The sequence below is a fragment of the Halichoeres trimaculatus genome, unplaced genomic scaffold (genome assembly GCF_033239565.1).
Source record: "Halichoeres trimaculatus isolate MK-OKI-2021-1 unplaced genomic scaffold, fHalTri1.1 fHalTri1_scaffold_20, whole genome shotgun sequence".
Taxonomy (NCBI): Eukaryota; Metazoa; Chordata; class Actinopteri; order Labriformes; family Labridae; genus Halichoeres; species Halichoeres trimaculatus.
Window position 1 is genome coordinate 12,764,704 of NW_027437198.1, and position 16,289 is coordinate 12,780,992.

The 16,289-nt window shown below is 43.1% G+C and overlaps 3 protein-coding genes across 7 annotated transcripts in view; 2 read left to right on the forward strand and 1 right to left on the reverse strand.

The window, feature by feature from the left end:
- The window catches only part of mast1b (microtubule associated serine/threonine kinase 1b), a 41,667-nt gene extending 36,659 nt beyond the window's left edge, over window positions 1-5,008 (forward strand). For all 5 annotated transcript variants that reach the window (XM_074695991.1, XM_074695989.1, XM_074695990.1 and 2 more), the window contains 7 exons: window positions 8-267; window positions 377-601; window positions 690-919; window positions 1,279-1,401; window positions 1,492-1,625; window positions 1,708-1,895; window positions 2,405-5,008. In XM_074695991.1, the coding sequence (XP_074552092.1) occupies window positions 8-267; window positions 377-601; window positions 690-919; window positions 1,279-1,401; window positions 1,492-1,625; window positions 1,708-1,895; window positions 2,405-3,975 (2,731 nt within the window). In that variant the 3' untranslated portion in view covers window positions 3,976-5,008. The remainder of the gene's footprint in view (window positions 1-7; window positions 268-376; window positions 602-689; window positions 920-1,278; window positions 1,402-1,491; window positions 1,626-1,707; window positions 1,896-2,404) is intronic.
- A 1,482-nt stretch (window positions 5,009-6,490) lies between these two features.
- On the forward strand, window positions 6,491-11,890 carry LOC141808975 (cysteine protease atg4da-like). The gene is made up of 11 exons (XM_074695755.1): window positions 6,491-6,652; window positions 8,346-8,575; window positions 8,835-8,918; window positions 9,096-9,269; window positions 9,433-9,706; window positions 9,798-9,862; window positions 9,958-10,085; window positions 10,167-10,245; window positions 10,328-10,404; window positions 10,510-10,629; window positions 11,205-11,890. The coding sequence occupies exons 2-11, from the start codon at window positions 8,383-8,385 to the stop codon at window positions 11,373-11,375; spliced, it is 1,365 nt and encodes a 454-aa protein (XP_074551856.1). The 5' UTR covers window positions 6,491-6,652; window positions 8,346-8,382; the 3' UTR covers window positions 11,376-11,890.
- Window positions 11,891-13,982: 2,092 nt separating this feature from the next.
- On the reverse strand, window positions 13,983-15,648 carry LOC141809138 (galactose-3-O-sulfotransferase 2). Its single transcript, XM_074695977.1, has 3 exons — window positions 15,530-15,648; window positions 15,106-15,396; window positions 13,983-14,892 (listed from the first exon to the last, which is right to left on the reverse strand). Exons 1-3 carry the CDS (start codon window positions 15,646-15,648, stop codon window positions 13,983-13,985), a joined length of 1,320 nt encoding a protein of 439 aa, XP_074552078.1.
- Between the last annotated feature and the right edge of the window lie 641 nt (window positions 15,649-16,289).

Sequence of the window (16,289 nt, forward strand, 5' to 3'; positions counted from 1 at the left end):
TCTCTAGGAAGCGCTTGTCCTGCTCCGAGTCCTCCTTCCTGGAGAGCGATTCCAGCCCACCTTCAGGGGCACGAAGACGCTTCTCCGCCCTCATGGACACGCACCGCCTGGCCTCTCCTCTAGAGGTCGACTCGGAGCTAATAGTCCCCAGCAGGCAGCCTCCAGTGAAGGCGAGGGGAACGTCACTGGAAGGAGCCATGGGTGCTGTTGGCGCTCAAAGTGATCAGAGACTTTTACTCAAAGAGAGCAATGGGATCACAGCCGGAGGTGAGACGGGATGGTACTAAACCAAAAACATAGTGGATGTGGTCCAAATATGGAATCTGGATTTTAGTTCGTGACAGTCCCTCACTGTGTTTTTTTCTTCATGTCACAGACAAAATTCTGAGACCTGCTGATGCACCAGCGCCACTACAAGGCAGTCCTCCCGTTCTGGGGATCCTAGACCCACAGGGGCCTCGTGGGGCTACCACAGACCTGGTACTGCGGAGGGTTCGCCACCAGCAGCTCTCAGCTGAAGGAGAGAAACGAAACTCGCGACCAGGAACCAAAGTTATCAAGTCTGCTTCAGCTACCGCATTGTCCGTCATCATTCCTGCAGGTGAGTGGAACCGTCACATGACTCTTATCTCATCAGATGGCATAAATCCTTTGGTCGTTAAAGCTGTACTCCTGATCTGTCTTCTCAGTGGAACAACACGGTGCCTCCCCTCTGGCGAGCCCCATGTCTCCACGCTCGCTCTCGTCCAACCCGTCCTCCAGAGACTCTTCTCCCAGCAGGGACTACTCTCCCATGGTCAACGTCGTGCACTCTCCGGTCACCATCCACCGCTCTGGGAAGAAGTACGGCTTCACCCTGCGGGCCATCAGAGTCTACATGGGGGACAGCGATGTGTACAGTGTGCATCACATGGTCTGGGTGAGTGAGTCAAGGGAGGAACAAGAAACAGGAGTGGGCCGGGTACTGAACCCTGTGCAACACCTTTTATAACGCTTTGCCCAGAAAAGTATTATCGATGATAAACAATTTACTAAAAGGCTCTGTGAGGAGTTTTAAACTGATTCTGGGATTGCATTCCTCTTATCCTGAAGCTGCTTCATGACTATTACAAACATTTAGATGCTTAAAAAGAAAATATGACTAGAAATGCAGTCTTCCCCTTAGGAAACATGACTGATTTCATCCAGAGAGGTGCCAGAATCAACAAAACATAAAAGTCCTTACAGCGCTTTCAAATTTTAAGTTTTTCTTATGTAGTCCCTTTTTGATAATCGCAGCACGTGGAGGATGGTGGTCCAGCCCAGGCTTCTGGACTTAGTGCTGGTGACCTCATCACACATGTAAACGGGGAGTCGGTCCATGGTCTGGTCCACACAGAGGTGGTGGAGCTCATCCTGAAGGTGAGGACTCCTTAGAATCACAGTTTTCATAAGTTTCAGGTGACTTGCTCTGAATTACTGTGATTGATCATCATTCGATGTCATCTCCAGAGTGGGAACAAGGTGACAGTTACAACCACTCCGTTTGAGAACACCTCGATAAAAGTAGGTCCTGCTCGAAAGTCCAGCTATAAATCCAAGATGGCACGAAGGAGCAAGAGGACGGGAGCCAAAGAGGGACAGGAGTGAGTTACTTCACAAAAAAACACATCACCTAACTTCCTCTCTTTGTTTTTACTGCCCTCACTCTGATCTTTCTGTCTGCAGTAAGAAACGCAGCTCCCTCTTCAGGAAAATCACCAAACAGTCGAACCTGCTGCACACCAGCCGGAGCCTCTCCTCCCTGAATCGCTCACTCTCATCCGGAGACAGCCTTCCAGGATCCCCGACCCACAACCTGTCTGCCCGATCCCCCACACAGACTTACCGCTCAGCTCTGGAGTCTCCTCTCCTGGGTGAGTACAGATATATGTCAACAATTTCACCTCCTGCAAGAGAAGAGACTGATGAAGCTTCAGTGACAGAGTTGTGATTCTCATAATGTGGTCTGCTGCCCCCTGGTGGGCCTTGTAGGAACTGCAAACAGTCCATGAGAGGCTATAAAAGTTTTGCATTTTATTGTTTGCACTAAGTTTCTTGTGTTATGTGTTTCATGGTTAAATTATTTTAAGTTTAGGGCAGGATGTCTTTTGTTTAATGATTCTCTGCAGTGAGTCATTTTATCTCATCTTGTGTTTGCAGCAAATAAAGCTTGGTATACCTGTTTATTAAGCAATATGCATCTCAGATATTAGATATTCAGCAGCATGTTTGGAGAAAGTTTTGCAAATTTAAGTTTCTGCATATCAAAGTGTGCTGCTTCAGAGAAAACATATTTTCAGGCTTGTTAAGCAACTTTTGTAACTCACTCATGTTCTCCTCTTTCCGCTGTCCTATTTTTACTCCTCTCCTCTCCTCTCCTCAGGCACTTCCTCTCAGAGCAGCTCCCCAGCATCCAGCACACCCAACTCCCCCGCTGCCTCCCACCACATGAGACCGAGCTCTCTGCACGGCCTGTCCCCAAAACTCCACCGTCAGTACCGCTCTGCACGCTGCAAATCAGCTGGTAACATCCCTCTGTCGCCACTCGCTCACACGCCGTCCCCAACCACCTCCTCTCCTCCACCTCTCAGTGGCCACACAGTTGGGAGCTCCAACACCACGCAGATGTTTCCTGCCAAGCTGCACTCCTCTCCTCCTGTCTCCCGCCCTCGACCTAAGAGCGCCGAGCCGCCGAGGTCACCTCTGCTCCAGCGTGTGCAGTCTGCAGAGAAGCTGGGAGCTCCAATCTTACCTTCTTCCTCTTCATCATCATCCTCGCCGTCACCTCTGACAGGCGGCGTGTCTTTACGCAAACACAGCCTGGAGGTTTCACACGGAGACTACAGGAGGGAGTCCTTCCACTGCGAGCACAGCCTGCAGAGTCTGCTTGAGATGGAAGGAGAGAACGGACCAGCTCCTCCCTCTCCATCATCATCTTCCTCCCCGTCTCCCCCCATGGGAGGGGAGATCGGAGGCCTGAAGCCGGCTCGGAGGATGGGGAGGCAGGAGTCACCGCTCAGCCGGGATACGCTGCTCACAACCAGAGAGAAAGACACACAAACTACACTGTCAGAGCTCACAGGGCAGAAAACAGAGAGCACAGCTGCCAAAACAGAGGTGAAGAGCAAAACTCCTGAGAGCAAAACCACGGCTGAGGCCCCGAAAGAGGACGCAAGTGTCTCTGCGGCAGAAACCAGGTCCAGTCCAGGAGCCAGTTCATCTCCTGCAGAGGCCAAACCAACGAGCGCAGGAGACAAACCTCAAACTACAAGCAGCTCAACTCCTGGAGTCTGCAAGAGTAAACTCAGCGAGAAAAGCTCAACTACTACCACATTAAAGGGCGTGCAGCAGCAGACGGAGAGTGGAACATCATCTAAACCTCAGGAGAGCACGGAGGAGAAGGTTAAAGCTGCAGTGGGATCAGAGAGGGTGCAGAAAGTTTCACCTGCAGAGGGATCAAAGCAGCGTAAAGGCTCAGAGAGAGGAGAGAAAGGAGCTACAGAGACGGCTAAAGTAAAAGGACCTGCTCCTCCAGTCCCCTCACAGGTCCAAACTCACGCTGCAGTCAGATCTAAAGTGGAGAAAGCATCAAACAGTTACCGAGGAGCAAAAGAGGAGAAACCACACCTGGAGGTCCTGGAGGAGAACCCCATGTCCCCCTCCTCAAACACAGCCTCACCTCTCTCCAGCAAGTCCCGCCCCATGTCCCCGGGAGATAAAGCCAGCTTTGTCACCCAGCTGACGAGCGTGGCCAAAACAGTCCTTGCGCCCATGAAGGGGACGTCACAGGACGCAGCCAAGGTCAAAGACAGCTCCAAGTCGAGTGAGGAGAAAAGAGGGAGCTCAGCAGGAAAACCAGAGGCTCAACCTGGACGCCGAGGGGCTCAGGTGACTTCAGCGAGCGCAAATCAGTCTGAGAGAGGAAGCAGCCGCAGCTCAAAGCATCACTGGTGATAAATTTTTAAAAAAGCTTCAAAACAACAAAAACTCTCCCATGTAATGCCTTCTACTGTAGCATCACACACATATCATGAGTCATCATGACTTCAGGCGGAGGGCGTCTGGAGAGAAAGACCAAATAGAAAAGATGTGACGATGCATCATCATTGACGATGTGTGCTCATAACGTAGGCCTGTGTGTGTTCTGTCTGTTGTCCATCACGTGATGTACATAGAAAAATGTCTTAATGCATGTTCCACTCTGTAAAAAGAATATTTAAAAAAAGGAAAAATATACGCAGACCTAAAGGTAGAGATCACTGTGAACAACTTTACAAAAACAGGAAACTGTCAAAAAAAAAAGTGGAAACCAGTGACTGTGTGGGAGGATGGATGTCACGTTGTGTTCTCCTGATGTAGGAAAGTGAAGCCAAAATGAGCCTTGAATCTGCTGTGTTTTGATTCTCTAGTCCAGTCTGGGAACATTTGGAGGCAGGTTTTATGACCATTTCTGCCGCTAGTCAGTAGGGGGAGCTCCACACATTTTGGCTTCACTTTTCCGGAGCTGTAATGTGGTCCATTTTCTAACACAGTCCATGGTGTAAACAAGCTGGAGTCTGTTGTAAATGGGCATTACTTGCATTTTGAATCAGCTCCTCCTTTAGTTCAGCGGTATCATAAACAAAACTTTTCCTCCTAAGTTGTCAATAAGAGAGACCTGAATAGATGATGCCAAAAGTAAAGAAGGAATCAATTAGCTTCAGACGTGTGTTTAAGGGCTGAACTTTAGAGATCGGAGAGAAGACGATGGGTTGAACTTGCACAGGGACGCTATGCAATGTATGAATAACTTTTGGTGTCCAGTGAGATGAATACGTTTACATTGTGCTCAAAGTGAGAAGAAGCGACAGGAAAAGAGTTGCAATAAGTCAAGCAAACACTTTAAATGTTTTTCATTCATTCAACATCGTGAAATGTGCAATGATGCATTTTAGGTTCTTTATTTATTCAATAAACTTGTGAAAGTTTGTCAAGAGCCAAAACGGAACAGAGTGAAGCTCTTTCACTCTTTTTTTCTATTTATGCAGATGTTTGGTTTGTTTTAATGTTTTTTTTGTTTAATTTTACAATAATGTGATATTTTTTGTTTACACTTGTAAAATAATATGCAATCCAGCAGTGCCCGGTTCCATTTAGCTGAGCACCTTGCCCCGATGAGGCTTTCTTTATCTCACTTGTTGCAGGAACAGTTTCTCAGACTGGTCTTAGACCGCCACCTTGTGGACAAATTACATGATGGCACCATAAATTTGGAGGTACCTCATAGAGATGATGATAGATCCATCAGTTTCTTGTCTGAATATTCTAAAAATACACATTTCAGTCAATTTGAGGTGAGTCCCCCAGTCAGGACTATCTGAATTTTTACTCCAGTCATCAACATATGATGGTCATCTGATTATTGTTGTGTGTGTGTGTGTGTGTGTGTGTGTGTGTGTGTGTGTGTGTGTGTGTGTGTGTCTGTGTGTCTGTGTGTGTGTGTGTGTGTGTGTGTGTGTGTGTGTGTGTGTGTGTGTGTCTTTTGACTTTAAACATCTGTGTGTCTGTGAGGATAATGCACTTTATTTTGTGTCATTTTTTTAATTTGTACAGCCTCAATATTTATTTTATTGGCTCTTTGTTCTATTTATTTTTTTGTTGTGTATTCAGACTTTTTTAACATATCAGTTGGTGAAATCCTGCTTTACTACTGAAATTATCTGTTTATACATTTTACATTTAAACTTACGAATCTACAAGATCTGTGTGATAACCCCTGTAGTGTGCAGATTTGATGCTGTTAGTCCATTAGTCTGAAGCTGTAATGTTGCTGTCATGGTCATTTTTTGTCCAAGTGTTTACCCTTTTTTTAAAAAAAAAAAAAAAAAACCATCTCTGATGTTGTCCATTACATTACTGAGTATTTACGAGCCACAGTTGTGAAAACAAATGCAAAAAAATGCAGAAAAGTAATAAAAAGCAGAGAAATCCCTTTATTTGTCTGAGTGTCTTGAGATAAACAGTATGAATTCACGATAAGCCAATCGGGAGGGCATAGTGGCAGAAAACCACTAATAATTAATTATTATAACTTTATTTATAGTGCCCTTTCAATAAGGGTTATAAAGTTTTTTTATGTGGGCCGCTATAAACGTCAGGTGTGTCTTTAAATTCCACAAACACAAGATAGAGAAATAATAAAATATGACTTAAGATTAAATACTCGCTCAAAAGAACTAACGGAATTAAAAAATATTTTGAATATGTTTTTATCAAGTAAAGACAAAGGTACATCGATACGAGTACTTAAAATCGAGGCAAACCCTTCTTCCATGATGTCAAAATGATACCATTTTGAAATAAACTTTTTTTTTTTTTTTTATTGTGACTTTAATTTTAAATAATCTCGAAAATTACCGGAAAACAGGATTCTGTGAACACAAGGGTAATCGAGAGCGCGCTCTTATTGGTCCTCTTTCCGCCAATCACAGCAGCGCAAATACGTAACTAGCATAAACAAGGAAGTGATTGCTGTTAAAGATTTTGTGAACGTTGATTCTTTGTTGACACTAAAAAGACTGAAAACTTCAATGTTATTCATAAAGTGATGCTGATTTATTCAAGAAGACACAATGGAGATGCTTGATATAAGGTAAATATAATCCCTTTTTCTCTGTTATAACTCTGAGCACTTCAAGCTTCAAGTCGGTGCTGGGTGAATATGACAGAAGTACGGGTCCCCTGCGGTTTTATTGAAGGAGATATTTTTCTTTATTCTCATGTTTTTTTTTTAAAGTTTAGCCTTTTTGGACGCTTTTGATGTGGTCTCTTATGTGGATTAGTCAGTGATTAATTTGTGCCTCACATTTCGATAACAAACTGCCACACAACACTGACGTTAGCGTCCGATTCGTAGTTTGGGCTTCAGCTCTGAGAAGAAAATACACCTGATCCTGGCCCACTGCCCCAACACCCGTCAGATCTAGACTACACTAACTAAGAGAGTCCAGAAACTTTGTTTAGCATAGTTTTAGATCTTTGAATACTTAAGTCTGCTGTAAAAATCTATTAAATGGGCTGATACTGCTCCTTCCACTTAGGTAGACCACATTGGACCTAGTCCTAATCCAGAACCACTATACATAGACTAATAAGAAGTAATCTAGATGATGTAAGAAAGTCTTTGGACTTTTAAAACCATGTTTCAGATTTGTGAAACCCTGTTCTAATGAAGTAATGTGGTGTAGGATAAGGATCTGGTCCAATCTGCATTTTAAAAAAAAATGGCATAAAGATTTAAAATCTGACTCTCTTTTTAAAAAGTCTGTTGCCTCTCACATGTAATTAAGTCTAGATCTGACATGTCCACAAGCCCCACAGCATTTATTCTTATTCAATCCAGATTAGATTAAACCTTAAAGAGTCTATGGACTTGTTAGTCTGCCTGAGAGTCATATGCATGAGGATGTGAGAGAAAGTTTTTCACCACACCTTTAACTGCAGGAGATATTTTTTGTTGTGGTGATTGCATCACAGGATTGTGACAAAATTAGAAAGGAGTGAAAGCCTTTTTTGTAACCAGATAAATTTGTTTGATAACAATTATCCCTGAACCTAAAGTACATTAACTAAAGAGCTTTACGCGAGCAACAGTTCTTGACACTTGTTTGTTTCCCTGATAAGCTTTTTAAAACAAGCATTCAAAGATTCAGAGCAGCACGCAGGTAGATTTGTTATAATCCAGCTCACGATAAAAGAATCACACATAAAATTGCACTGAAAAACCTAAGGGACAAAGAATCATCTGTTGCTGAGACAGATCAGTCATGTGTTGTAGATGGGAAACTCAAAGCAGCTGCTGGAGGCCAGAGAGGAGAGAGGAGTGTTAGAGAGGAAGCTAGAAAGTGGTCTGTTAAATCCCTGACCCCATCACCTGTGTTTGCAACATTGTCACCAGACCTCAACCAACAGGAAGGCTGTAAACATACTGGGAGAGACAATAATCTTTTTATCCTTCATGATTGTGATAAAGTCAGTAAATGTTTTTTGAAGCTTGTAGCAGTAATTCTGTGTGTACTAATGTGGAGCCTAAGAGGAAGCAGACTGAATAAGGGTGAGAACAGTGCAGCCGCCCTCCTGCTGCAGCTAAACCAACATATCTGACATTCCTGGAGTCACACGGTGCAGTCACATGACTTCTGAGTTTAGTAACCCACATGGAGAATTATTAACTGTGCTTTGGTTGACACTAACTCATCAGATGAAAGGCTGAACTTGCTCTAAGACTCAGTAATGTCTTCCTAAAAGGGTTTTGTTTTATTTTATGTTCTCGTTAATCTCCACAGGCTGCTATGGAGATAAGGAGAACTTTCTCACGCTGTTATGAATCCTAGCTCCTCGTCGATCAGCTCTGAGGGTCATTCCCCCGATGATGACCCCACGGATGGCTGGCTCTTCCTGTCTTCTGAGGTTAGCAGGCCTCAGCAACTGGAAGAGATGCAGGTGGATGAGGATGCAGAAGACCAAAGCAAACTCAAATCCAAGCTGGTGTCAGCGTGGAACAGTGTCAAATATGGTCAGTCTCAGAATGCTGCTGGTGTTTTAATTGTTCAGAACTGTAACGAGGGCAGGAAAGTGTCAGAAATTATGATCCCCATCATTTTTAGGTCATTCAAAAATTTAATTCCTTGCTTTAAAGCCAGTAAAGCATTTTCTGGATATTTTTTGACCTCTCTTTAAAGCTGAAGTTAACTCTATTCATGTCCAATGAGGGGGCTGCGAGCTGAGCTTCCACTAACGATAGATCTGTGTCTCTCTCCTCTCTGCTGCTTCAGTCTGGTCTTGGAAGCAGAAACCCAAATTCAATAAGAGCTCTTCGTTGGTCATGCTGGGAAAGTCCTATGAGTTGAAGGATCAAGGTGAGACTTTTGCCACACCAACGTCCATATTAAGTGTTTGCAGAGGGGTTTGTGGAGCAGGGAGGTTTCTAAAACAGAAAATTAGGGATTTTTTTACTGTAATTCATCTGAAGGTGCTAGAAAAAAGCACAACAGCCCCTCTTTAAGTTTTTTACTCAATCTTTATTTCTGTTTCAGTTGAAAAAGAGCGTTTCCGTCACGCCTTCACATCACTCCTGTGGCTGACGTACAGACGGGGTTTCCCTCCATTACCTGGAATTTCTCTGACCACTGACAGCGGCTGGGGCTGTGTTCTGAGGACAGGACAGATGCTCCTGGCACGAGGTCTGGTTCTGCACCAGATGCCACCAGGTGATCGCTTTCACATGCAGTCTGCATTGACAGCTGTTCTGCCCTGAATCTGAGGTTTATTGACTAGTTTGTGTCATGCAAACATAGAATACCACACCAAAAAGTGAGAGTATTATTAGCTTAGACAGGCCAGGTTAACATGATTTCTTTTTGTAACTTGGAGGTTGGACCTGGTCTACGAGCCAACACGCTGTCAGGGATGACATGGACCTGCTGGTGGGCAGCTCTAAGGACGAGACAGATAAGACAACTCGCAGACTGAGCTTAGATTCCCACCTGGACAGACCCATGGAGGCCTCACACAGGAGGGTGGTGAAGTGGTTTTCTGATGACCCCTCAGCTCCTTTTGGGATACACAAGCTGGTGGAGCTGGGGAAGAGCTCTGGGAAGAAGGCTGGGGACTGGTACGGACCATCTATTGTGGCGCACATCCTCCGGTGAGACCTGGAGTAACGCTGCATGGGTCCAGATTACCTCCACAGCTTTAATTCAGGTTTAAAATATGATGTTTGTTTTCTTATCTTCCAGGAAAGCTGTGGCAGCATCTGCAGACGTTCCCAATCTGGTTGTTTACGTTGCACAAGACTGCACCAGTGAGTGATTTATTATGATTCCAGGTGCTGCCAGTATTCCCTTTAGGATGCACATGAACCCCAGGTGTAAATAGAGCCTTTGTCTGTCTTTTCAGTCTATTTAGAGGACGTGAAGCGGCTCTGTGAGCGACCTCCTCCTCAGTCCTGGAAGTCCGTCATCATCCTGGTTCCTGTGCGACTTGGAGGACAAGACCTCAACCCATCCTACATTACATGTGTTAAAGTATGCCACCAGTTTCTGATGGATTGAAAATCTTTGCTCTGTGAGGATGACGTTAACACCAGGATAATTCTTCCCCCTCAGAAACTCCTGGCATTAGAAAGCTGTATCGGGATCATCGGAGGCAAACCGAAGCACTCTCTGTTTTTCGTGGGCTTCCAGGGTACGTGCTGCACAAAGAACACTATAATTACTGTGCTCATTTGTTTAACGGTGGTCCTGTCACTGCTTTTTGTCAATGATAGACGATCATCTGCTGTACTTAGACCCTCATTACTGTCGGCCCGCAGTGGACACAAAGAAACAGAACTTCCCCCTAGAGGTGAGAGGAAGACATCTGGGTTTTCTTTCAGTGACACTTCTTCCTGCGTCAGCTGTGTGGTTTTTCTCTGATTGTACTGAGATGTTCTTCTTCTGCGTGTTTCAGTCATTCCACTGTAAATATCCCAGAACCATGTCTTTCTCCCGCATGGATCCCAGCTGCACCTTTGGGTTCTACGCTAAAGGCCAGAAGGACTTTGAGGCACTGTGCACAGCTGTTAATGAGGTGAGTGACAGGTTAATGTTGACTGGCACACCCATTACGTTACATTACATGTCAACATTTTCAGCAAATGCAAATTTATTTATTTATTTTTTTTTTTGCATTTCATTTTCTGATTTTTTTTTAATGTTCTGCTGTTCCTTAATGTTCACTTTACGGTCACTGTAAATGTTTCTGGGTTTAGAAAAATAGTTTCCTTTTCTTTTTTCAATATTTTGTTTCACATGGAAAATTTTCATTTACTTTTTTTCAGCCTTTAATGACTATTTTCTTTGCATTTCATCAAGTGTTTGTGTTTAAAAACTGTATTTCTGCACTTTACTGAAGTCTTTGTGTCTCGTTCCATGACTGTGCAGTTGACCTTAAGGGCCACCATAGTTTTCATTTTAGAAATTGTTGTTTCTTTTTTTTCTTACGGTCATTTACCAGTGATATTTTTGTCTCTCCATACATTTTCTTTCCCTCTAACAAAAGTTAAATGAGATTTGATTCCACTGAAACAAGTTTGCACATTTTAAAAGGTGTATTTGGCGTGATATTCTCATTAATTTGTAGAACTTGTTGTTTTTCTTCTGCAGGCCCTCTCCACCTCTGCAGAGACGTACCCCATGTTTATCTTTGTTGAAGGAAGAAGTCCATCAGAAGAGGAGGCTCGCAAACTGTCCACAAACATCACCTACATCCAGAGAAAGAGCGAGCGGAGGAAAGTGGTCACAAGCAGCAGCATGGACGAGTTTGTGCTCTTATGATCGAGAGGAAAACAACTCTAGACAATCACATTTTATTGTGAGTGATACATTAAATAAATCCACTGAGCAAACGAACAAGAAAGGACCTCTATGATGAAGAGGCACCACAGTTAATGCTAAAGGAAAGTGTATTTTTATGTGTTGTGCTCGTTTATTTATTGTTTTAAGAGGACAAAAAAGAATCTGTCCACATTTATCTTAAATATTTACATCATCTTTTTACTTGATCTTGTCAATGTCATGAAGTACAAACACAATATCCGGAGTGACCAACTGCACTACTGAGAACTCTGAGTCCTGTAACAGGATGTGCAGCCTTTCAGCAGACCAGAAAATTAGACCTCTGTAAACATGTGAACCACATTAGAGGCTCTGATCAAAACTGAGCAGGAGGAGAAGTCAAATATAGTAACTGTACAGCTGCTGGAAAAGAACAAAATGTGCTGAAATATTTTTATGAGCTGAGATATTTTTGCTGGTTTCTGTGTAAATAAACAGTTTATGATTGAAACAGAGCTCCACAGTCTCAAAGAGCTCTGTGTGCTGTTTTGGTTTTAGTGTGTTGGCCGAGAGGGGCTTTTATTTTCTAATATTAACCAGCCGTGTTCAATACTTGTTTTTTATTGCTAAGGACCCAATAGCAACAATGATCACATGGCATGTTAGAGGAATGGAGCAAAGAGGAACACACTGGAATTCTTCCAAATGATGAAAGCCAGGGACGACCTGATCACACATGAAGTAAAATCAATCCACAGAAAGTAGTCCATCCCATGCCCTCTCTGCTTGTTGACACTGTGGTAAAAAGGTTTGACGACAAGAGGTAGAGATAACAGCAACAATGTTCAAAATTGTGATGTTTCCCTCGTTCATGTTTAAATGTTTGTATTTTGTGTCGCCTTGTTTTTGTTTTTGTTGATAGCTGGTTAATGAGCGCTACACTGTATTGATAGTGGGTAGTTATGCCAATTAGAATCCTTTCAAAGTTGCCACCCACTCATCATACATTATCCCGTACCTATTAGAAGTCCTCTTCTGCTTTTTTTTTTTTTACACAATAGAATAGAATAGAATAGCCATGTCTGTGAATAGCATGATGCTACTTTGCCCTCTGGTATTCCCTCTGTTGCTGGGTTAGCACAGCTAGCTCGTCCATCTTACTGGAGATAGATCTTACGTTCCCATTAACGATGGATGGAAGGACAGGTCGATGTCGTCACTTCTTAGCTCACACCTGAGAACCAGCACGCCTTCCTCACCTCCTTCTCCTCACCTTGTGGGAAGACATCAGGCCTTACACCAGTTAGCATTGACATGCTACAGGCTGCTAACAGCTGAGTTCACTTGTAAACAATGCAGCCATGGTTACATGTAGGATCTCCAAACAAACACAGGAGAAAAAGTAGTAAAGATATCACTGAAGACACAAAAAGTTTGGTGTCCATGACCAACAAATGAGCCATACAAAGTAATGATCCACTCCAAATACAAAGATTATGAAAAAGAGGCAAAAAAAATTACAAGAAATGGAAAACGAAGAGAGAGCTGCTGCAAAAGGCAGCCATAGCCAACAGGGCGGTGCCCATCAACTATTTATATAATGTATATGTAATGTATATATAATGAGAAAACAAATTTTAAAGTAACTTTTATTTAGTGGTTTCACATTTAAAAAATATAATTAAACAGCATTCAAAAAGATAGCACATCAATAAAAACAACCTACAACTTCTTCAATTGAAGTAGTATTGTTCAACATAGTAAACCCTTAATATTTGTATCAATATTACCCAGCACTACTTCACATCTGCTTACATTTCCATCAGTCTCAACTCTACATTGTGTCTTATGAGAACTGGAAGATCATATTTAATTTATAAATAGGCAAACATATCTAGACATCCAGTAATAATTCACTATTTGGAAACACAAGGCAACAGTGGCAAAGAAAACCATACTTAGAACAGGCAGAAAACTTTAACCAAACAAGACTCCAAAGTTAACAAGTAGTCAAAGAAGTCATTAATATTTGTATTGTTACTGGCTTTAAATATGGCTGATCTAGTGTTTCTAATTTGTAGCTTCACTTAGCTAGCTCCTGCTGTTTCAATGCTCTAAAGCTATGCTACCTGGATATAAACAGTCACAGCTGATAGATGAAGATAAAGTTGTCAGTAGGCAGTGTTAAACTAACATGTAACCACATGTTTACCCCTGACTCTGTGAGCCTGTTTAGTGGTGTTATGAACGAAAGTCTGTGATTTTCTGCTCTTTACATTTGTCATTAAGTTGTGATTTAAATTTCCATTGAAGGTCTCAGAAATTAGCAGCTCATTGTAAACCTCCAAAAAGCCATTAATGTCAGCTGTTGGAAGTCCTTCCTCTTATCCCAGCACTACTTAGTGGTTACTAGAACTACTAATGCTAATGTGTGAACCAGGCACAGGGCCAGCATCGAAACCTGTTGCTGCTTATCGGCTCAAGTCCTGCAACATTTCCCTGCAAGACCTGTGATTAAAAAAGTCCAGAGTTTAAAAAAAAGTTTGCCAAACATAGACGTAATTCCTTGTGCAAAAGTGAGATAATCACTTTCAACAAGGCTCTTCATTATTCTGTGGGCACAGCTCTCAAGTCTCGCCCATACTGCTGGAAATACAGATGTGCATGGTACTGCAGTTCAGGCAGCACTAATCGAGTGCAGAATCCCAGCTCCTGCTTGGTCAAGTTCTTCTGTATCTGATAACCCAATATGGTGACCGTATCAGTCTGCCAAGGCCGAACTAGATCTTCCAGCTCTTGAGGATGCACTCCTGTCCTGGCCACACATTTCTGTCTGATTCTGTTGGTGGTGGCCCTCAGTAGAGCCACCTCGCTGTTCAGCCTCTCCAAACCGTACTTTTCGACCTTCTCCAGAAATATCTGGAGGAAGAAGTCATACAGCAGGACATCCAGAGTGTTCCAGGCGCTGATTTGGTCTCTGGTTTCATCGTCTAAGGGAAGGATGTCCTGCGAGGGGCGAGAATTGAGGCGGACATATGCAAGTTCCTTGAGGTCTAGATTCAGCAGGTTCCCCAGGAGGATCAGGGACTCGTCAAAATGCTCAGCAATCATGACCAAACTGAATGTCTCCTCCAGGAGAGCCAGGTCAGTCCGCCAGGTGGAGTTCCACTGCTGGCTGTCCAGACCCAAATCAAAGCTCATGGGATTCTTTCCTAAGCTGTTCCCAGGCTCGTTGGGGTCCCAGAATGCATCAGGTGACTCCAAGTAAAGAGACAATGGTGATTTGTGCCCCATTCTCTCTGCTACCTTTTTGGCCAATATGAACGCAGGAACAGTGGAGGAGTAACACGAGAAAATAGACTCGAACGTCCGCAGTGGTTCACGGAGAATGGTGATGTAGATGGTGTCTTCTGGCATCACCTGCTTCAGATGCCCAACGTCCAAACGCATGTTGCTGCAGAGGAGGTCGTACTGTGAGGATCCATCAGGAAGCTCATCCACAAATTTTGTGTTAAATCTGAAACAAGGACAAGACAAACAGTCACCGTTTCATAGATTCATCAAGGTTAAGGCTTTGTTAAGCCGCTGTTTTCCTCTATCAACATACTCAGATTTGGAAATTCAGGTCAACAAAATCATTGTTATATTGCAGATTAACATTTTTAGAAGAGTTTAACCATCAAATATAGTAATACCATACAACTCTAACAGTAGAGTTGGAGTCCCGTACCTCTCTGGGTAGTTGAAGTGGTAGGTGTGATGAGGAAAAGCAAATGTGGCTCTGTTCTTCTCTCCTATTCGAAACAGCAGATTCTGCACTGTGCTGCCTCCTGTCTTGTGTGTTTTGAGGAAGACAACAGGAGGAGTTTGTGGCCTCAGCTTCACGCTGTGATGAATGTTGCTGTCCTTTGGAGCCTGGTCATACGGAGGATAAGCATCACTTCTTCGTCTGCGCTCTTGGTACGAGTCAGAATTAGCAGCTGGTTGTGCTCTATTCCAGCCTTTGTGTTGACCATAACAGCTTTTTAGAGAAGGAAAATCAAAGTATTACACCTATAAAATTAACAATTAAATTCCTGTACAGACATGAACAAAACTGAGTTATGCTAAAGCTTTAGTTGATTGTACACAGACCATTGCATTGTGTCACTTACCTTGATTGCTGCAGCAAATAAGTACCAACAAATATCAGCAGACAGGTCGCCCCTAAGGTCAGCATGAGACCTGTAACCCGGTATCTCCAAAGGTTGCGGGCCAGCCGATGGAGGGTCATGTCTCAACAGTCCAGTTTTTATCTTTCGGACGTTGTTTTTCTGCCAGCATGCTGTGAGGAGCAATGGAGTGTCCACTCTGCAGATTAACGCCTCTGAGACACCTCTGACCTCACCTCTTAAGCTGATCAGTCACCTGTCAAAGAACGGCTCACAGCGGTAAATAAGAGTTAACAAAGGAAAACACATGAGGGAAAAAAAAAACAAGGTGGAGAGGATTTAAACATAAAGCAAATTATCATGCAGAATATTGAGTTATTAATCTTGTAAATATGTGTGATGATACACCCTTTTAATCTTAAAACACAAACAAGATGTTGTTTAGGTAGAATAAGTTTTATTTAAAGCACAATTTTGCAGAAAAAGGCAACTCAGAGTGCATTACAAGGTATTTAAACATGAAAGAGGAAATTCAAGTCACACAAACAGACCTTTAAAATCAAAGATCAAATAGAAAAACAGCAAAAAAAAGAAAAGAAATATATTAATTACAGCAGATGGCCCTGAAAAGTGTCAAAAGGCTTTTATGAATGAGTGTGTATGTGGTTTCTTGGTCTTCTGCAGCCAGCCCCAAGTGGACACTCAAGGAACTGCATCGGCTTTGTTTCTTATGGCCACTAGGCCGTCCTGTGGAGGATATTAG

Excerpts from the sequence above, each read along its gene's own strand:
- LOC141809138 (XM_074695977.1), bottom strand. The coding sequence starts at position 15,648 with ATGACCCTCCATCGGCTGGCCCGCAACCTTTGGAGATACCGGGTTACA. Across the intron at positions 15,397-15,529 it reads TATTTGCTGCAGCAATCAAG|CTGTTATGGTCAACACAAAG; the intron begins GTAAGTGACACA and ends TTCTCTAAAAAG. Across the intron at positions 14,893-15,105 it reads CACTTCAACTACCCAGAGAG|ATTTAACACAAAATTTGTGG; the intron begins GTACGGGACTCC and ends TCCTTGTTTCAG.
- LOC141808975 (XM_074695755.1), top strand. The coding sequence starts at position 8,383 with ATGAATCCTAGCTCCTCGTCGATCAGCTCTGAGGGTCATTCCCCCGAT. Across the intron at positions 10,405-10,509 it reads AACAGAACTTCCCCCTAGAG|TCATTCCACTGTAAATATCC; the intron begins GTGAGAGGAAGA and ends TGCGTGTTTCAG. Across the intron at positions 10,630-11,204 it reads TGTGCACAGCTGTTAATGAG|GCCCTCTCCACCTCTGCAGA; the intron begins GTGAGTGACAGG and ends TTTCTTCTGCAG.